At 41.7% G+C, this 22,280-nt stretch overlaps 1 protein-coding gene and 1 long non-coding RNA gene across 4 annotated transcripts; one reads left to right on the forward strand and one right to left on the reverse strand.

Moving 5' to 3' along the window:
• Positions 1–691: 691 nt before the first annotated feature.
• On the reverse strand, positions 692–19,038 carry LOC114764314 (extracellular matrix protein 2). Of its 3 annotated transcripts, XM_028953845.1 has the most exons (6): positions 9,209–10,122; positions 5,951–5,963; positions 4,329–4,465; positions 4,109–4,201; positions 2,715–4,023; positions 692–2,320 (listed from the first exon to the last, which is right to left on the reverse strand). In XM_028953845.1, exons 4-6 carry the CDS (start codon positions 4,176–4,178, stop codon positions 1,222–1,224), a joined length of 2,478 nt encoding a protein of 825 aa, XP_028809678.1. In that variant the 5' UTR covers positions 4,179–4,201; positions 4,329–4,465; positions 5,951–5,963; positions 9,209–10,122; the 3' UTR covers positions 692–1,221. The 3 variants fall into 3 exon arrangements, with proteins under 3 accessions (XP_028809678.1, XP_028809676.1, XP_028809677.1); XM_028953843.1 differs by lacking the exons at positions 5,951–5,963; positions 9,209–10,122 and adding an exon at positions 18,892–19,038; XM_028953844.1 differs by lacking the exon at positions 5,951–5,963.
• A 513-nt stretch (positions 19,039–19,551) lies between these two features.
• LOC114764317 (uncharacterized) lies at positions 19,552–21,342 on the forward strand. The gene is made up of 3 exons (XR_003742492.1): positions 19,552–19,610; positions 20,216–20,477; positions 20,974–21,342. It is a non-coding gene; the product is annotated as an uncharacterized LOC114764317 (long non-coding RNA).
• The last annotated feature ends 938 nt before the right edge of the window (positions 21,343–22,280 follow it).

Below are 22,280 nucleotides of genomic sequence, written 5' to 3' on the forward strand. Positions count from 1 at the left end.
AGCCACATGGCGCACAGAGCTATCCACCCCTCCTCTCTTCACCCCCCACCTCTCTCTCTCTCTCACTCTCTCTCCCTCGGCCAGCTGGACTGAGGTGCCACGTAGCTGTGCTGCATTATTACACTGATGAAATTCCCCCGAACCTCTCACCAGGTCAATATGTGGAGATTCGTTCTCTCTCTCTCTCTCTCTCTCTCTCTCTCTCTCTCTCTCTCTCTCTCGGTCCACGTCTCGCCCAGCATTCCCACACAGTGCAGTGCACTTAAATAAAAACATATCAGGCTACTGTGTGAAAGGGTTGTGCTGTGCTCTGCCCTCATATGTCTCACTTCAGGAGCTTCCACGGCTTTGAAAGGCGGATTATTCTGCGGAGCTTTACTGCAACCTGGTGGACAAGAACGCTAAGGGAATCAGGAGACCCACATGATGCCGTTTATTGGGATGACTAAACTGACACCAAATATTTGCAAAGTTTACGGTCATGTTTACTTTTTGGTATGCTTTATGGTTTGACTTACAAAATCCAATGTCCAAGGCCCAAACAAAACCCATATTTCCAGGTATTTTGTAGTTTTATAAGTAACGCAAATCAGCTTGTACAAGAATTAAACTACTAATTCACAAAAGCAGGACATAAGCAAAATCAGAAAATATATTTTAATAAATTGATTTCTTATCAGAAACTTGACCTGAGAAACTTGAGTTCAGTATGTATGTTTAGAAATGCACAGTTATTTCATTCATGTTGGGCCCTACGTGGACATGGCGGTTGGCGGCGTGTTCACACACCTTGTGAGTTCGACTTGGACCTTTTACTGTGTGGAGTTTGCATGCTCTCCCCTTGTTGGTGCAGGTTCTCTCCAGGTCCTCCAGGTTCTCCAGTTTCTTCCTGTTGTCCAAAATCATGTTCACCAGGTACTCTGAATTGTCTGTATGTGTGTGTGTGTGTGGCATGCGGTGGGCTGGTGCCCCACCCTGGGTAATGAATTACATTATTTTATCAAATTTTAATTGTAATACCTGGTCACAAAAACTGGACAATAAAACCATTAAATACAAATATTAAATAGACTAAATATTGGCCTTATTTAATTGTTATAATTATTAAATATAAATATTGAATTCAATTTTGTTTTAACACCAAGTTAAATATTGTACATCATTGTGATATGATCGTTCGTGTCCTGCATATTCATCTCTGATTCTCTGCTTGCTGCTGCTTCAGTAGAAGTGGACCACCTGAAAGCCCCTGAGACAAGCGAAGGCTTGAGTGTCCAGTTGCGCCATGTCAATCAGGTTGTTCTCCAGCTGAACTCGGACCAGCCGGCTGAAGGACACCTTGGAGCCCCTGGGACAGAATGCGTCCCTCGGCACAGAGCTGATCCTGTTGTGCGTCAGAACTGCGACGTGGAGGGATGCCGGGAGCTGCCTGGGCACCTGCTGCAGGTCATTGTGGGAGAGATCCAGCTGATGAAGCACGGGAAGGGCGTGAAATGCCCCTGGCACCACCGTGATAATCTTGTTTCCAGACAGACCCAGATGCTCCAGGTGAGGGAACCTTTTGAAGGTGGTCTTGCCCAATATCTTGATGGTGTTGCCCTCCAAATTGAGAGTTTTGAGTGATGGCGGCAGGTGACGTGGCACCTGGGTCAAAAGGTTCCCCTCCAGGTTGAGACTCTCTAGCCTGTCGGTGTTAAGCAGTGCCCCCTTCCCCAGACCTTTGTTTGTTAGCTGGTTGGCACTGAGGTCTAGAATCAGCAACTCGGACTTGCCCGTAAAAGTGCTGGCTCCAAACTTCTTGATAAGGTTGCCACGCAGGTACAGCTCCCGGAGGCTGAGTGGAAGCTGGGAGGGCACGGCCCGGATCTGGTTGTGGTTGAGACTGAGCGTCTTGAGGGTGGCCAGTGGAGAAAAGACACCCTTGGCCAGCGAATCGGACCTCACGCCCAGGCTGTTGTTGTTCAGACTCAGGATCAGTAGACCAGGACAACGAGACCAGACAGAATCTGACACAACGCTCATGTTGTTCCCATCCAAATGCAGCTCCTCTAAGGACGCTGGCAAGTCAGCCGGGACGCTCTGCAGGAGGTTCCGGTCCAAGTAGAGCCGCTTGAGGTTCTGAATGCCCTCAAAGGAGCCCTCAATGGAGCCATCCGTCAAACGGTTGTTGCTGAGCACCAGGAGCTCCATGGAGACATATTCAGCAAGCAAGTCCATCTGAATTCCCTCTATGTGGTTGTTCATGAGGAGAACATACAGAGCGTTATAGGGGATGCCGTAGGGGATGCTGTCAACTCCTTTATCAGAACACTGGACAACCCTGTAAGCAGAAACAATGACAAGTGTTCACACACATTTTATAGAGATTTCTAGAGTGAATTAGTACGCACCTCATCAAATATATAAATCCTGTTCATATAATTCCAGTCCTGATCAGTTTTGATTTAATTAATGTTAATGTTTTTGGTACTACTTAATTTTAAGTCCTTAATGTAAATTTGACTATGTACACTGCTAAATACTGGAGTTTTTAAGGAGTTGAGTGTTTACTATGTTTTTACAAGGGGGTTAGTACAAGTAACAAAATATGATTGGCTAATATGAGCCAATCATTTTAGTTTTGCACAATCCAAAAACTTAATTCTGGTTTAAAGCTTTAAGGAATCATGGTATTAAGGCCAGAAAAATTGCCTGATTATCCATTTTAATCTTACCTCCCATAACAGGCACACTTGGTTGGACAGTAGTCATCTTTAAAATAAGGGAAAAATGGAGTAGGCAGCAGGATGGCCTTCTTCTTCTGATGCTTACTTCTTTTGGTATTTCCCAGTGATTTGGCCTTCTCATCTTGCGTCTTTTGTTGCTTATTTGACGTTGCCTTGGTGGAATGCATATCTCGTGTTCGAGGTTTGGCCTTGTCTTGAGACTTTGGCTCTTGTCTTGTTGGGTTGGGTTTAGACTGGACAGTTGGTCTCTGTGCTAGAATGGTTTTTTGTGTAGCCACGCTTGTGTTAGATTGAGGACTTTTAGGACTTTTGCGGATAAGTTGTGTTGGTCCAGTTTTGTTCTGATGGACTGCTCTGCTAGGTGAACTGTCATGTCCTTTCGTGTTTTTCATTTTAAGCTTTTGTGCCTCCTTTTTGGCATTTTGGAGCTTTTTAGTGAACGTGATACTGAATTTATCTTTAGCGTTAGGAGCGTTTGGAGTGACACTCTTGGTGATGTCTTTGTGGCCCGTTCTGACCTCTCTCTCTGTGGTAGCTCTGTCTTCCCCCTTATAAAGGCTGTCAGTCATGTTCTGCACTCTGACAATAACCTCATTTGGGTAATTTAAGCTGAGTGACGTAGCCAGTGGTGTTGAGTCCTCAAATCTCTCCAGTGATCCTGGAGACTGCGTGGTTGAGGGAGGGGCATTCTGAACTATGCCCTTGTTGGCTGTTTCTGATATAGCAGATAAAGAGAAGGTTGGGGGGAGGGCTGGTGGAGTCACATCCTGAGAGACCTTATTTAAAGTTTGGGATGGTGACACAGTGGTAAACAGAGTAGGAGGGGGCGTGGCATCAGGAATGAAGTGACTGATGTCTATTTGCGTCAGAACAGCAGGGATTTCCTGAGTGGGGTGAGAGTTTTGCGTCACTGCTTTATGATCTTTCGCCACCTTCTCTTTCACTTCTTCCTCTTGGGACGTTTTGTCACCTCTGCTCTCCTTTATTGTTTTCTTTTTCTCTTTTCCGTCCTTCCCTCCTACATTTTCCCTCTCCTTGTTCTCGCTGTTGTTCCTTCTTTCAGGTTCTTGGTTGTCTTGTGTTGTTAGGCTTTCTGCTTCTGGGTTCAGTTTTGTGTGTTCCTCCACCCTCTTGGATGTCAAATGTCCCTCTTTGGGATCTTCATAGATGTTTAACTCTCCTGGAAACTTTTCTTTAAGAACCCCCTCCCATTCCTCTTGCAGTGTTTGCTTTGTTGCTGCTTCAGGCAACATTTCTCCTGGATATACCCAGCCCTGCAGCACTGTGATGTTTAAACCTGTCAAACACATCACGATCACCTTAGGCTACTCCACTTAACACCAGACACAGTCAGACAGGCATATAGGGACATGACTACTTACCCGGCTGCAATACGTGACAATGAAGACGATGCACAAAGCTGAGAAGGAGCAGGGTGGTGTGTAGCTCCATTTTTATCCACTTGGAAAACCAGACTAAATAAATGAATATAAATGCCCAATGCACAATACATGTCTGTGGTTCTCAGCCCAGTTCTAAGTAGGATTTGCAGCAAAGCATATTTCAATAATATTTAAAATAAAGCACACAGATGTAGCTTACCCAGAGTGTGTGGTGTGTGGTTTCCTTGGATGCTGTTGTCCTATGGGTGACATGCGTGTCTCATCAGCCCTTCATCTTCTCTGTGACCGTCCACTGCACCCATGCAGGTCAGAGTGATCATTTAAAGTCTCCGATTCCTGCATTAGAAATTTCACACACCAGCTCTACGGCATTAGCTGCATCTGGATAATGGGGTTGTTAAAGAAGTCGTTTGTTTGGAAGGGAATGGCCTCACACACACACACAACAAGACCAGAGGAATCCAAAAGATCAATAAAGACCTAGAGATTACAAAAAGTATACAGAATGATCTAAGAGAAGAGATTTGAACTTTGACCTGACTGTTGAGACATTTAAAGTCAATTTAACAGCATATTACCAGAGACTATATTTCTCATCAGTAAAATGGAAGGAAAGGCATTTTTATTGTTTTGTTAAATGTTTGTAATATATATTTTAATCCAACAGTAAAAAATGCAAGATATGTCTTCCTTTTATGTTTAAAACATGTCATCTTGGGAGGATTCATGCTGCTCTAAATTCCAGCTACCCTGAAAGTTTCCATCAGTAATCCAGCCAAGAATATCAGAGTATTTGGGCCATTAATGCTTTCAATGTTGGCAGAACACTAATTCATGGAATTTACAGTTGTTGAAATTCAAGTATTGTATTGTAATAGGAATGCTGAGAAAATATGTTGACATTGTGGATAATCCACAGACCCTGCCCCAGCAGATACTTTTCTTTTCTTTAGAATTGGAGTAACAAGATATTTTGTCCTTCTAGACTGATAAACTGAATTATTGCAACAACAAAAAAAAAATACCATTTCAATTTAAAGTTTAAAGTTTACATTTGGGACTGGTCTTTTTGAAAAACAAAAATAAATGAAGAATTGCTGTATTCTTCATGTGATCTCTTGGCTGCGGCTGTTCCCAGACATTGTTGAAATACTCACAGGCAAATGACAATAAGCCTCAGCTAAAAAGGTCAAAAAGCAAGTAGCAAACTCACAATTCATTACCCGTCGAACACACACACACACACACACACACACACACACACACACACACACACTGGAAAGGACTTAATCAACACTGTCCTAAACACACGCTGCATGGTAATAAAAAGTAGCTAATCTTATTTCAAAAAGTGCAATGCTGCCACCTTGAGGACGATGTGCATTTTCATCATCACATGTTCTCAAGACATCCTTTACGTTACATTATCATTAAGCAGATGCTTTTATCCAAAGCAATTTATAGATCACAAGACCAAGAGAGAAAGGAATGCTGCTTAATTTAAAACGTGTATACAGACCCCATAAGAAATGTACTGTAGTTGCATAATAATCAGGATTTGAACTACATTTGAAACTGTTTTATGGATGCAGGCTAATAAATCCCTAAGTAGTGCTGTCACCAATGTGCTTAAAGTGGAACTATGTCCACTATGAAACAGCAGTCAGAAGTGCCATCAAAAGTGACAAAAACAATGATCAAAACAGTGTCCTCTGCTTTTAAGTCATGACAGGCGCCCGGAGAGCGGTACTTTGCTCAGTGGCACCTCGGTGGATCGGGATTCGAACCGGCAACCTTCTGATTACAGGGCCGCATCCATACCGCTAGGTCACCACTGCAAAAAACATAATACTTATATTATTAATGTAATATGACATGTACAAACCAATAAGACTTAAGAATATATACACTGTAACAGTGAAGGGAGAGAAATAAGGCATATATAGTATCTGTAATTGAAGAAGTGCCATTAAAAAAACTTGGGCAGTCCCCCTGGAGGGTTAAGTGTTTTGTGAAGGGTCATAAAGGTATTAAATGGGGTTTGAACCTGTGATTTTCTGGACTTCTGGTCAGTGTTTTACCCTAGGCTACTTCCACCAATGATTTACAAATCTCATATACCCATATTTTATAGAACAATGCAAGACAGAAAACATTTTCATGGTGTGAAGTCATCTGAAATCATTCAGGGCATCATGATTGGGTGCGCATAGTTCCTTTCATGTCCAGCCAGTTTTGTTGCTTAAGGTGCAGTGGTGTGCAAACCGGCCAAGAGTGACCCTGCTGACCCCTTTCCACGCTTCTGGGAGCACAATAACTCCCCATTTGCACAAAATTGAACACTATCAACTGTGTGCAGAGCACACCACACTTGGACTGTTCTCTGCCCTCGTTTTCTTCTTGTAAGGTGATTTTTTTAGAGTCATCCCGGGACAGTCTCGGTGTGATGGAACCAGCCTGGGGACTGAGGAGGTCAGACAGATGCTGTTTCCACCATGAACAGACACACTCTTGTTGTCCGGAGATTTCAGGCTGACTCTACCCTTGGCTCGCTGCTTCCTAGTTGTGCATTCTGGTCTCTGGAGGTTGCTGGGTGACCTTTGCTGACACGGTGAAGTCAATGAAGAAGAATCTGCAGTTGAAGGTATATGTGACTCAGGTTTTTGTGGTTGGATTTGTGCAGCATATTGTATGTTTTTGGTGTAATGGGATTTAATTCATATAAGTATGTGATTCTTTATCTTTTATATTCTACCATCAAAAACTATACATTCAATACAAAGTGGGCTTTGAATTGGACCCCCAAGACCCCCCTGGGCCTCCAGTCAGGGTCATGTTGGGGGTTAATGTTCTATACAAGACAAAAAATAATTCAATGTTTCAGTTGTCACTGATTGGGTCTTGTTAATCCTTGGCCTAATCAATATTTTTGTGAGGATGGGGGTTGGTGATGGTGTATAACAGAGAACTGGGAAACCCCCATAAGCCTAAACCTGTCTGCTTGGGGTCAAAGGTGAAAGACAGCAGACAGAAATCAATTTACTTAGGAAACGTGTGAATGTGTGTGTTTTTCCATTGTGGGCGTCTCAGCTTTACGCTTTGTCTTGTACTTTGCTCCTTTCTTATCAATATATGAGCAAAATTAATCTTTTACATCGGTTTGCAAACACACACACATGCAGGTAAAAACCTCGGTACTTTCCACAGGGTAATTTTTAACAGTCTACTGTCTGTGACCCTGAGAACTGGGAGTAAATATTCATGCATTTCTGAGTGTCTGGTGCAAGGCTGGCACAAAGTAATGGAAAACTACAGCACTGGATTCCCTGCATGAACAGACGCACTTAACAAGGCTGCGTCTGATCAGGCACTAATCTCCACGGAACACGCTGCAGTAAAATCCCAAAAGCATAAGAACACACTAATCTTCGAGACTCACTTCTACAATGGCTGGTTGTGGATTTATGCATAAGGATGGAAAAAAAGGAGAATTGTGTTAAATTTGGGTTTTATGTTTCTATGTCGCCCATCCCGGGTGATGAGACAGTGAAGAAAGGTCTGAGAACAACTAATACATTTCAAATGTAATCTTGTCATTTAAAATAAAATATACTATTTTAATTCAGTGTATAGCAACATTATAAGTTGTAATTTTCTCCATAAATAGATTCATATTAATTTCCCAGTTTGAATTTTAGGCTTAACTGAGAAAACGTTCAATATTTACATCATACCTGTAAAAGGCAGGGTCACTGCTGAACGTATATGTGGTTGCAGGTAAATTATTAGGACATAAATTAAACGTTTCATCTATATATGTATGTAGTGACTCTACACTTTGTGAATCCCAGTTCACAGCCCGCCAAACATGCAAATGCCAGGAAAATGTGCACCAGTAGCGCACAGGACAAACAAAAATGGAGAAGATTTCAATTCCTTTGCCTGCAAAGCATCATCATGTAAAACCGACATGTGTTAGACAAAATACCTCAGAGATGAAAACATTGAGAAACAAGTGGATCACTTCCAGTTTGTTGAGGCAATGTGGTTAAGATCTTTTTTCCCACCAATATTACAGACACTCATGCTCATCACTTTAATTCTATTCGATCATTCAATGTTTTTTTTTTTTAAAAGTGCACCCAAAAGTGCACCTTTAGCACTCCATTTGCAGAGACATTTAAGTGGACGTTCTATGGTGAATACATTTCAGGAATATTACAGGGTGACATATTAGCATATACATACGTATAATTCACAGAATAACTGTGTTATCGTACTACAGAATAAGCTGAAACATAATTCTCTCCTCACTCATTATGCAAATCTCAGAACAGCTCTTATTATCAATAAAAAAAAAAAAAAAAAAACAGAATAAATGAGCTGCCAGAGCAGCCAGCCAGAGAGCATGGAGGGAACAAAATGGGAAGTGAGTCGGTTAATGACAAGGAATCCCCAAACCTTGGCTGCAACTTTACTCTAACATTTTGTTTCATATCCATCCAGCACAGGGGTCAGGGGGCCCAGGGTCAAACCTGCGGGCGGACACCCGGTGCGAACAGATTCCTGTGTTAAAAACGAGTGTTAGTGTAGCCTGCAGGGGTCAGGATGCAGCGTGAACTTTCTCAGTTTGAGGCTGGAGCATGTACAGACGAACAACACAACACGCCCATAGTGAAAGATAGAAAGAATGAAAAGAAAGTGGTCCCAGTACCATATTCACTTTGTTCTCCTTTGTGTGTGAGTGTGTGTGTGTGTGTGTGCTGTTTGGGACAATGGTTATTGATCTCCTCAACTGTGCAACATATGTCGTGTGACGCTTGTCAGAGGCAAATCTTTGATGCAACTGACACTACTTATCTGTGTGTGTGTGTGTGTGTGTGTGTGTGAGTATGTGGGTGTGTGTATGTTTTCTATTTATGTGAAATGTCCTCACAAAGATGGCATTTCTGGAAATTGCTTAAAAGTTTTCCAGAAAATTATATATCTGACAATATATATATATATATATAATTTGACATAATTGTACCAAAGAAATAGATTTTTAAAAGAAAAAAACAGAAACGTCTGTAGTCTTACATGAGGTCCTCCTAAACGACGCCATGTTCCGAACTTTTTGCTCTCCTTTCACTTCCTGGAGAGCAAAATTACTTGCTGTTTTTTTCCCCTCTCCGCATGGGATCCTCTGATTGGTTAAAGCGGCCTCTAAGTGAGCCAATGGGACGCCAGTTGTCAGGCAGTCTGTGCTGTGTTTGGAGTGAGGGCCCCGTCTCTCTGGCTTGCACACGCACACGCACACACCACCACCCACACAGCTGTGCTACTGAGGCCTGTAAGGAGGTAATAGCCTGTCTCGCCAGCCTTACCCCCCCGACAGCCCCCCCAGCAGACATAAACACAGAGCTGTGGGAGCTGTGGTCTCGCCATTAAGCTAAAGCCCTATCTGTGTACGTGTGTGTGTGTGGAAACTGTTCAGGGGCCTTAATGCCACCCGTGAAAAAACACAGTATTACACACACAGGTTCTTCAAAAGCTTTAGTCTGATATTTAAATAGTTGTCTATCTTCAAATGACAGGGGAAAAAACAGCACACAATATAAACAGACACAGAACTGTTGCAGGATTTTATCACATACATGACAGGTCACTGATAAGGGAGCTGAGGTTGCAATAACAGCAACAACATGACACATTTATTCCAGAAATGTTCATGTGTAGATTTGTGATCGGTAGATTGTTGCGGTATTAATATTAGACATATTCTCAGTTATACTTTGCAGGTTTTCAAATTAATTTGGTGGCCTCCATCTTAATATCATTTGGATGGTTTTCTTTTGGAGACCACAAGGGGGCAATATTAAGTCCATAGGCTTGTAAACAAAGAACACCAGAAAACTTTTAAGCAATGGTGATTCTGTATGTAACAATGAATAACAATAAGTCTCTAGACCTTTGTATAATTAAGGTTTATTCTATAAATGTATTTATTTCTCTTTGAAATGATATATATTGATAATTATGAGGACATTTGTCTACTTATTGATGCATATGTATGTACAGTATGCATATATAAATACATGAAGAATGCAAGATAAAGAATGTAAACTGACTAAAAGTGAATTTCTCTGAAGGCTTCTTTATTTTTTTCAAACCAGCACATACGTGCAAATCCACAATTTAGGTCACCAAGGCAACAGGTGCTTGCCAGAGAAGAACCCGATTACAGTGCCCTGAGACCTAAGCTGCAATGTCATGCTGTGCTCCGCGACAATCGCTCTCAGATCAGCACTTGTTGATTTGTTAGTTGTGTACCCGGCGGACGGCAGATAAACCGCAGGGTCCGAGGCCGACTTCATCTCTTCGGGCGTGGCTGAGGCTCACTGTGCCAAGTGAACCAGGCCTGGCCCTTCGACCGGCACTGATCCAGGAGTTTGTGTCAAAAACAAAATTAATCTGAGTCATTTCCATAATGCTCTGTATGTGTGTGTGTTTGTGTGCTGCAGACAAAGTAATCCAGTTGCCTGAGTAGATCAGAGTGGATTGTCTGGGAATGGACTAAAACCGAAATCTTCTCTACCCCTCAACCCCTTTCTCTGCAGACTGGAATCGATCAGATCAGGGCCCTGTTGTCCTCATAGTTAGTGTAGAGATAAACAAAATGCTTACAATGCATGACCACACATATACACACTCTTTTTAACAGAATTTTTTTTTTCCTATATTTTCAGTGGGAACAAGAGAAAGCAACCCATGAGGACCTCCTGCCCTTCTGTTTCTTCATGACCCCCCCCCCTTACAATCCTTCTGTTTCACATTCATACAAATTGCAGGGAGAAGTCCAGCTCTTCGTTTCAGTTTATTTTTACTCTCTAGCCATAGAAGAGTGAAGCACCATTAATGTGGTTTCTGAATGAACCCTGGCTGGAGAGTCCAACTGCAAACTCAGGCCCTCCGAATAAAACCCCCAACCAAACCCCTCCACCACAGCCATAGTCACCACAGGAGCCTTTAAAACACTCCAGCTCCACAAAAATATCATATCATATTAATCAGAAACAATACAGGGAGTGCAGAATTATTAGGCAAATTAGTATTTTGTCCACATCATCCTTTTCATGCATGTTGTCTTACTCCAAGCTGTATAGGCTCGAATGCCTACTACCAATTAAGCATATTAGGTGATGTGCATCTCTGTAATGAGAAGGGGTGTGGTCTAATGACATCAACACCCTATATCAGGTGTGCATAATTATTAGGCAACTTCCTTTCCTTTGGCAAAATGGGTCAAAAGAAGGACTAGACAGGCTAAGAAAAGTCAAAAATAGTGAGATATCTTGCCGAGGGATGCAGCACTCTTAAAATTGCAAAGCTTCTGAAGCGTGATCATCGAACAATCAAGCGTTTCATTCAAAATAGTCAACAGGGTCGCAAGAAGCGTGTGGAAAAAAACCAAGGAGCAAAATAACTGCCCATGAACTGAGAAAAGTCAAGCGTGCAGCTGCCAAGATGCCACTTGCCACCAGTTTGGCCATATTTCAGAGCTGCAACATCACTGGAGTGCCCAAAAGCACAAGGTGTGCAACACTCAGAGACATGGCCAAGGTAAGAAAGGCTGAAAGACGACCACCACTGAACAAGACACACAAGCTGAAACGTCAAGACTGGGCCAAGAAATATCTCAAGACTGATTTTTCTAAGGTTTTATGGACTGATGAAATGAGAGTGAGTCTTGATGGGCCAGATGGGTGGGCCCGTGGCTGGATTGGTAAAGGGCAGAGAGCTCCAGTCCGACTCAGACGCCAGCAAGGTGGAGGTGGAGCACTGGTTTGGGCTGGTATCATCAAAGATGAGCTTGTGGGGCCTTTTCGGGTTGAGGATGGAGTCAAGCTCAACTCCCAGTCCTACTGCCAGTTTCTGGAAGACAGTGGTACAGGAAGAAGTCTGCATCCTTCAAGAAAAACATGATTTTCATGCAGGACAATGCTCCATCACACGCGTCCAAGTACTCCACAGCGTGGCTGGCAAGAAAAGGGTATAAAAGAAGAAAAACTAATGACATGGCCTCCTTGTTCACCTGATCTGAACCCCATTGAGAACCTGTGGTCCATCATCAAATGTGAGATTTACAAGGAGGGAAAACAGTACACCTCTCTGAACAGTGTCTGGGAGGCTGTGGTTGCTGCTGCACGCAATGTTGATGGTGAACAGATCAAAACACTGACAGAATCCATGGATGGCAGGCTATTGAGTGTCCTTGCAAAGAAAGGTGGCTATATTGGTTGCTGATTTGTTTTTGAATGTCAGAAATGTATATTTGTGAATGTGGAGATGTTATATTGGTTTCACTGGTAAAAATAAATAATTGAAATGGGTATATATTTGTTTTTTGTTAAGTTGCCTAATAATTATGCACAGTAATAGTCACCTGCACACACAGGTATCCCCCTAAAATAGCTAAAAACTACTTCCAAAAACATTCAGCTTTGATATTAATGAGTTTTTTGGGTTCATTGAGAACATGGTTGTTGTTCAATAATAAAAGTATTCCTCAAAAATACAACTTGCCTAATAATTCTGCACTCCCTGTACAGTATCTACTCTAGTATTGCATAATATTGTACTCTCTATAATGTACTCACACAAAAATGTCACTCACAATACTGAGTGACATTTCTGATTTCTTCCTTGAGCAGTCAGAGAGAATGTGAAGAATGTAAGATTTTACATAATACCCGTTTTTAGTGAGAACTAGTAAAAGACTATTAATTTAATGAGAACATTGTGCTCCACTCAGCATGAGGACAGAGAAGAGAATCAGGATAGGATATCCAGATTACAGACTGTAAACATACATACACACACACACACATGCTAAAGTGTTGGCCACTCTCACATAGCAGGTGACACAACACATCATACTGGAGGTCAAGCAGACATTGGTCCTGGCCTGGTGGTTCCTAGTATACTCAAAATATTTCAGAACATGAAAAGCTGGTTCCCCTGTTGGAACTTTTTTTGTGCACTGCGAGAATGTTGGGCTTGTCATTCTGCTTCTTTTCAGTGGAGGCACAAGGCAGTAATGAAGAATGTACAGATAAATGTATGGTTTCTAGTCGGTAAAACATTGGCATGTTGAGGATGGTGTGTTTGTTGGAGAGGTATCTGACATTCTCTTGGGCCGGTTAGGTAGATGGCACAACAGGACGGACCATAGATCACAGCTCTGGTGATTGATTATGTGAATCGGTGTGTGTGCATTATTTAATGGATGTGCGTTGTGTTCAGGTTCTATTTTTTCATCTACTGGGATGGGCTCCAGCTTCTCAGTGACTCTTGCCAAGATAAGTGTAATGTTCTCAGTTCGACTTTGTTGTCTGAATAGTTTTTCAATAATTGTATTAGAACCCAAGGTTTTACAGAGCCCTAAGCACAACCACTTACTGCAGACTATACATTTCAAGGTTTAGGGTCATGTAGGTCAAAACTCATGTTGTATCACATGGTGTTAATGAATGGAAAATATCTGCATACATGTACAGCTGTACTATCAGTAAAAATAAGTCCAATAGGATGCTGTCTTTGTTAAATATCTGTCCAAAGTCTGTCAAGTTTCATTTGTGATTTGAAAATAATTTTAGTAAAGCTGAATACAATTGCACTGATTAAAAAAACTATATATCTGACCTTCTTCACACCAGTACAATAGCTAGTGTATCAACAAATATGAAATCAACCACATAATTATTTCAATTTTTGTCAATGACTAATTTTAATAATTGTTTTATATTTTATTCATGGAAAGTCAAGGTAAATTATATATGACCTAAAGCTTTTGAATGGAAGTGTATTGTATAATACTTATATATAATGGCTGTATGAAATGAAAATTGCTGATAACAGAGCTGATACATTGTTTACCCTACAGCCTTAAAAATAACCTGATTGTCAAGACCACGGGCTGATGGGGAAGGAAACGCACAAACGGGACATCGGGAATAATGGGATTTATTAAAGAAACACAAAATACATGGCACGAGGGCCAAAAGCCAAGGAAAATTGGGAACAAGAAAAAAACAAACCCACAGGATAGAGGCGATTGCCAGAACTAAAAACAAACCACATGCACTAAGTGTCCAGAACACATCAATGCAGCAGCGATGTCTGCATGCTGCTTCAGGTGTTTTATGGAGTCCTGATTCATTAAGCCTAATTGATGTCAGTTGGGATGGATCAGGACTCCATAATCTGGGCACAAGCTGTGGCAGCCCGATGGCTCTAGGGCGTCACACTGATATTGAGGTGTGTCTTGTTTAGCACAGGACGAATAAAGGAGATTTAGTACCTTGCATACAATACAACAGCACACAGGAAAGCGCCTGTGTAGCTTAAACATTGAAAATAGCAGTAGCATCTTAAATTCTCAAAGCTCTAAGAATATTGACAATAGGCATTTCTATTGTAAGGGAGCATCCAGCTACTGTTAAGATAAAACACAATTCATGTAGCTAGGTAGCTATCACACAATAAGCCTTGACTGAACTGAAGATGTCCTTGTTGGCTAATGTTACAATACATTTATCCTGCTGCTCTTTATGCTCCATATGGATGACTGACATGGGTCATGACACTATGTGATAACAATTGATTAATCTCACACAAAAAACCCTTACAGCCCCTCACCTTTTATCACCTGTGTATATGAAGGAAACTGAAAGTTTTTTTTTATATTTAACTTATCCTGTTGGGACATGCCACAGGCGGTTAGGCAGATGGGTCAGAGGTGACCTAGTGGTTCTCGTAATCAGAAGGTTGCTGGTTCGAATCCCAATCTGCCAAGGTGCCACTGAGCAAAGCACCGTCCCCACATACTGCTCGCCGGGTGCCTGTCATGGGTGCACTCTGCTCACCAAGCGTGATGGTTAAAAGCAGAGGATTTCATTGTGTGCATGGTGGGCTGTGCAACAGCGTATCACAATGACAATCACTTCATTTTCACTTTCAGATGGGGTAACATCTCTATTGCAGGAAGGCTGCTCTGGGCAGAGTCTCGCACAGCTTTACAGTTAAGTCTATGTGATCTGTAATGGCACAAACTAGTAAAACCTCTTACCAGGCCAGCCAGGCTCAATGTTTACATAAGTCATTCTGAATGTCATAATCATTTGCTCACATAACCTGCTCTGTTGTACAAACACAAATACACATGCAGACAGGGGACAGTGGTTTCTTTAAACTGGATTTGAAAGATACAGTAGATTTTGCTGTCTGGTAGGGTCGAATGCATCGTGATGCTGGTGAGACACCTTTCTTACCTGGTTTACTGATGCTCACCACTCACCATATCCCAGTGGGGTTACCCAAGCCGTCTTACCCTGTACCTGAACATCTGTCTGTTTCCCCTGGGTCAGGATATGTGTCAGGCAGTGACTGTTCTACTGCCCTATACTAAATATTACACTAAAATAAAGTGTGCATACATTTGTTCCAATGCATATCTATAATATATTAATACACAATTTCTCTTTCTTGATCAACCTTCACATGCCACACCTAGCTATTTTACTCACAGTTTTGTAGTTTGGTTCCATCCCCCCAGCCCAGGCCTTTAAACACCATTTGTTCAAATTATTTTATGAAATTGCATGATATTTTCAAAACAATTGGCATATCTGATTAGATGTATTATATAGTACACTGAAAAATAAATTAGACAGCTTAGTTTAAAAGAGCAATAAATAGTGTAATGAGAAAAAAACACATTAAACAAACAACTGCTGTGGTTTACTTTTTTCAGTGTATATGTGTAGGCCTGCGATGTCACTCAAAGCAGATACATCATCAACTGTAGCCTCAACCTCACTCCCTAGTTTAGAATACTGAAGAAACTACATTTGCATCATGTGTATTTTTTTTAAACGGGTTCCTCAGCAGTCAGCGGCCCACCATGATAGCTGTGCAGACCGTCCTTTAGTTGAATCTCAAGACCTTCCTCTTTAGAAAATACTTAGATTAACTAGTAAACTTCTTATAAGTTTAAGTTTAAAGTGAAGTGATTGTCACATGTGATACACAGCAGAACAGCACACGGTGCACACAGTGAAATTTGTCCTCTGCATTTAACCCATCACCCTCAGTGAGCAGTGGGCAGCCATGACAGGCACCCGGGGAGCAGTGTGTGGGGACGGTGCTTTGCTCAGTGGCACCTCAGTGGCTAGGCCACCACTGCCCCTAACTTGTCTAACTTGTGTACAGAATCTACAACAAGATTGAATAAAATGATTGTATTCATAGTTGGGGTCCTAATGAGCCAGAACTGATCACTTCATCGATGGTAACTTGAAAGCACGTTGTAAGTCGCTCTGGATAAGGGCGTCTGCCAAATGCCTTAAATGTAAATGTAATGTAAATGAATGGACAGAATGCTACTGGGCGATTGCTGAGATGAATCATCAAAAGGATGAAAAACAAAAATACCCTGGCATCCACAACTCTGGGATAAATTAATAAGTAAGACATAAATTAGAGCCCATCACTGATAAATTGAAAACATTGCAGCTGCCAAACCGCATCTTACTGCCAAACGCTTCATACAAATCGTTTTTCCTCCAGGAAGCCTTTAGAGAAGATGCCTTCATCGCAGCTCCACACTCTGTGTCTCGTTTCTGCTGTATGGATCAATGGTTTCTGGGTCTGTCATATGGATCTAGGTTCTTGTGACTGATGGGACATGTGGAGACCACATGAAAATGACAGGGGATGAAAAGTGAGACACGGGGAGTTGGTTTTCTTCCACTTAATCACCACGGCCTCAGAGGGAACACCTAAATGCCACATTTGTGGTGCGGTATGGCCATCGTTCCTTCCCATCAGTCATTCAGTATTTAAACTGGACAGTGGTATTTGATTTGATTGTAGAGATCAAATAGCAGAAGCGAATCACACCACAAATTCAGGATTAAAATATTAGTACGGAACACAGGTTAAAGCCAAGAATATGAAACGTTTAAAACATTGTACACGCTTGATCCAACAAACTAGAGTTGAAAGCAAGTAAGACGTGGATCAGTAGGCAGTTCTAGAGTTTCAGGCTGTGTTGTTCTGAAGTCTGCATTTCCCCCTCATAATTTGGCAGTCTGTCAGCAGGACTCTCATTCCAAGGACATTAACATGCCTCCGGCAGCATTTTTGGAATTGTCCAGAATTTTGTAGCTACTGATTTTAAGTCGCTCAGGATAAATGACGTAAATGTAAATGTAAACATTTGTTATGTAATGGCATAAAGAACATCCCTGCCCTCTAACGCTCCTTTTGTTATGTAACGTCATTGAGCCCGTGGTTGCCCACACCAACCCATGACCAACCCAGTGCAGTTTCATCATCTGATTTCAATTCAAAAACGTTAAATTGCTGAGGCTGAAGTCTAGAACAACCACCAAAAGAGCAAAGCTGTGCATCAACAACACCATTCCAATTTCATTTGCAGGTTATCCCCATTGCTTGATCAATGTGTATAAGTTCTTCATTGTTTTTAGTCAGTGTTCACATTGTCATGATTTCAGACCCTTGCAGCAGTTTATCAAAGCAACAATGCAAAAAATAATACAAATGGTCTGTGCTTGTTTAGACTCCTCCGAAACATTGTGTCCTCTGCCATCACCGCTGGATGGGTGTTTCAGAGGCCAGAGATCAGAAAATACAGGGTGTGTCTGCTCAGTTTAGTCCAGTTCAGTTCAGTTTGTTGTTCGTTTTCTGACTGTGCCGGTTGGTACATCCACGTGTACCTCAAAACTATGTAATTAGAAACAAAAAAACGAAATAATTTAATATTACTGCAGTGGGTAAAATTATTTAAAAATCAATTTTGTTTAATTTTAGAAGACCCACCAACTGCTGCCCAGATAACCCACAGGTTCTGCCAGTTAGGTAGGGGTGATTAGGACCCTTTAAATGTTTAACTGTTTCTCCCACAACACCATGTGCCCTGCTATGTGTTTTGTTTTCTTTTTACGTTTTTAGCCATTGTGCCATTTTCATTTGTTTAAAACCCTTTTTTCACAATGCCAAGCGCATGTGCCATCCTCACCTCATGGTATGGCATGACAGAGGGTGCCAACATCTGTCCATTTATATTCAAATTTGCTAGAAGGAATCACTACACTTGTGAATCTAAAAAATAAAGAAAAGAATATCATGAAAAAGATCCTTTTCTTTTAATTTAAATTCCATCCCTTTGGCCCCAACCAAGTATTGAATATGAAAATGGGTAACAATGACAAAGACAATATACATAACAGGATTAAATCTAACTAAATATAATTAAACATCAGTGGTTCACATTCAGACAAGGATTTTGTGGATAATGGGCAGTATCACAACATTTTGAACAAGATGTTCTCTTAGATGGTGGTACACCATGACCATTTCCAGTTGATATTTTGTTGTTTTAGTTTTGCGATCAGCCTGTACTATTTTGTGATGAATTTTTGCTCCTTTGCATTTTCCATACAAATCATCCCTCTCGGTCGAAAAGTCACAATGCAGCCATTGTGTAATCCTGACCTCCACTTCCAAAGCTTTCCGCTAAGATGGATTTAGCACAATTCCTACCACATGACTGCATCCGAGGAGAAGCTATTGAGGTCAGCCCCACCAAAAGGCCTCAAAAAGACAAACGGAATTATAATAGTTGCACAATGAAATCCTTTTGCTGAAACGTTTTGTTGCTTTCCACAATAGAAAGACATTTCTTATCGTTTACTTACTGCCGCTCTTTCCTTTTTACATAACGTTCACTCTCTTCCACTTCTCTAGTGACTCAGTATCAAATCGCTGAAGCTTGAAACCATATGATGAAACATTTCGGAGTCCTTATGAAGCCGAGGAAGGAACACACACACACACGCGCGCAACATGATTGTGCAATTCAGTGGTTAATGACCACTGCATACGTCAACAGTCCCTGGCTCTGAAAATAGAGTTGGGCCCAGTCTTGCTTTCCCTCTGTCACACAAGTGTCATGTCTCAAGAGCAGCAGCTGTCGCCATTGCTTTTTTACATGACCCCAGCAAAGTAATCCATACAGCAACCATATATGAACTGTCCAATCAGCATCTTACAATCTTACAACATTTACATTTAAGGCATTTGGCAGACGCCCTTATCCAGAGCGACTTACAACGTGCTTCCATATTACAATCAAAGTGATATCAAAGTGATCAGTTCTGGTTGACTAGGACCCCCAACTATGAATACAATTTTTTTATTCACTCGGTTATAGTTTCTACACATAAGCCAGACAATATGAAGGTTACAATTTAATTAAATATTCTCTAAAGAGGAAGGTCTTGAGTTGCTGTTTGAAGGTGCTCAGTGACTGAGCTGTTCTGACCTTGAAGGGAAGTTCATTCCACCACCGAGGGGCCAAGAGGGAGAAGAGTCTAGATGAATGTCTTTCTCGTACCTTCAGAGATGGAGGGACCAGGTGAGCAGTACTGGAGGCTCGGAGTATACGAGGTGCAGTGCGAGGTGTAATAAGGGCTGTGAGGTAGGATGGTACTACTCCATGTTTGGCTTTGTAGGCCAGCATCAGTATTTTGAATCTTACAATCATGACAGGCAGAGAACCCATGCTCGCATGCAAATAACACAAGAGTAGCTTGTGTTTAAACCATCAGGTTTAAGATCATCTGGAAAGTATTGCATGTTTTCCAGTTTATAATTACAAACTGATTTGTGGATAACTCTTTTAACAGAAGGACACATTCGAAAGCCTAATCTCTAAACACACTGTTCCCCAATCGAGAAGGGAAGGGTGAGGTAGAACAGGAAGTTTTTAGGAGATGATGGGGAAAGGCAAAGCTAATCAGAACATGCTCATTTCTGCTGGGCACGCTCAGTCGCATGCCAAGTACGTGTGGAAATAATCCTGAAGAATTAGTATGCGTCTCTCTCTCTCTCTCTCTCTCTCTCTCTCTCTCTCTCTCACACACACACGCAGAGCAATATCACTCAGATTTCCTCCACCTTTTCTGTTGCTCCGGCTCTTGCCCCCCCTCTGTTTCAAATCTCTCTGGGTTGTTGTTTCAGGGCTTGGATTACCCCAAATCCCCTCAGGGGGTTTCTGCATGGCACTGGGGTTCATTCTCACCTCTCAGATCACCCAAGCCCTGCTTTGCATAGGGCAGAAGAATGACCTTGGCACCAAACAGCAGGATCTGGTGTATGGTCTTCTTCTGTAAAAGCCAGACTTAAATCTAAAGTTAAATGTTAAGACAGAGGATAATGTTACAGGGGGGAAAAAATCAGGGGAAAATAAAGGGGGATATTATTTCCTCCTCTCCAAGACACAGTAAATCCTTTAAATCCTAACAAAAGACTTATATTACATTATATAACATTTTACGAATCTTGCCTTAGAAAATACACCATCGGTGAATTTATGTTCATATTGTGAGACTACCTTGTTTGTGGTCATCACCTTCAGTTATCTTCAGTTTAGTCTGAACCCATTATGCTCATTATCCTCAGCTACGCCTTATTTCCGGTCCTTCCCTCTATGTACAGCACCAGTAAAGGTCTGGTTGCACCTACTCGTTCATGGAACTTGCATAATTTTTACATTATAGAACAAAACAAAACACATGGGACTATGAAATAATGCACAATAGGTTATGTAATAAACAGATAGCAAACAAAGTCTCTCCAAAGCAGGGCGCTTTTGCTGTGATTGCAGCATTGCACACTCTTCACCGTTAGACAACGGGGACGGTTTCCAACAGCCCTGAAGGTTTTTGCAGAACACTTTCTTATCGTTCACTCATGTTAATGAACATTTCATCAAGCAGGTTTTGATGATGACAACAGTGAACTAAGCGGCAATGAAGGTAAAAACACAAATTCATCAAACATACTTCACTTTCTCCTGATACAACAAATATGAAATATGTGTCTTGTGTTGGACTCTTCAAAATCAGCCTCAATCTTAGTCACCAGAAAGTTAGTGCACCCTAACCTGATTGCTAGTGTATGTACTTTGTTCCATTTGTAATAGTTTCTCTTGGTTGCACAACATGCAGTTTATTTGCCTGCTGCCTGCAAATTTTTACGACCATGTCCTTTGTTATTTTTTTATATTTGAGGCTTCAAGCTAGCATGAAAAAAAATGGTCATGCTGTGCACAAATAAATTGAATCAGTGTGATCTCCAAGGCTAAAATCCACTCATATACGTTGGCTTTTAAAGTTTTTTTTTTTTTTTTGAGAGAGAGAATGCCTGTCAGGGACGTGCAGTGCGTGTGTTTAGGGGGTTTGCGCATGAATGCGGTCCTCGGTGTGCAATTAACCATTAACAGCTTCCTCTGACTTTATACAAATGAAAATCACCCTGGCCATTAGCCCCCTGCAGACAATAGTGCTTAAAAGGCTGAAGACATTAGTCCTGAGCAGCTCATATAATCTGTAGCATTGAGAGGGCTTGCTGAGTGACTTGAGGCGGGAGCATGGTGACCCCCGGGGCTCCGCTTTGACCTACTGTCTCACACCAAGATCCATAGCCAGACAGCCGAGCTGTCAAGACGATCATTCTCCGCAGACAAGTGTCGCCCGGTTCAGAGCAGCCAGTTGTGCAGAGACGGAAGGTCGGGTGATAGGAACAGACTTCAGCATTCCTCAAACGGGACTTGTCTCCTGTGGACGTCACAGGGCAAAAAAATCTCAGGCCACAGTGGCTGTGGAGAGAGGACGTTCTGTTTTTGGTACAAAACAGAACAAAGACAAGCAGTTCTTGCAGGTGGGAGCTATGCTCTGTTTTTTTGTGGCCTTGCAAAGATCTTCATGCTCATATGGATAGCCTGGCTGACCCATAATACATTCAGAACACACCCACCGACAGTAGTACACTACTGTAAATACTGCATAGCAATGGGTTGTTGGAATGTTTCACAGGGTCAGATGGTCCCACATTACTGCACGCTCTGTGGACTTGCCAAGATAGTGAAGAACCATAGAAACCAGAGCTCATAATGTAAAAACGAGTCTCCATTTTTTAAATCTTAATTCCAACTGTCTTGAAATCCTGACATTGCAGACATTGTGGTTTTGTTATGATCAGCCATAACATTAAAACAACTAACAGGGGCAGCAGTGGCCTAGCG

Source organism: Denticeps clupeoides, chromosome 15 (genome assembly GCF_900700375.1).
Source record: "Denticeps clupeoides chromosome 15, fDenClu1.1, whole genome shotgun sequence".
NCBI classification, from domain to species: Eukaryota; Metazoa; Chordata; class Actinopteri; order Clupeiformes; family Denticipitidae; genus Denticeps; species Denticeps clupeoides.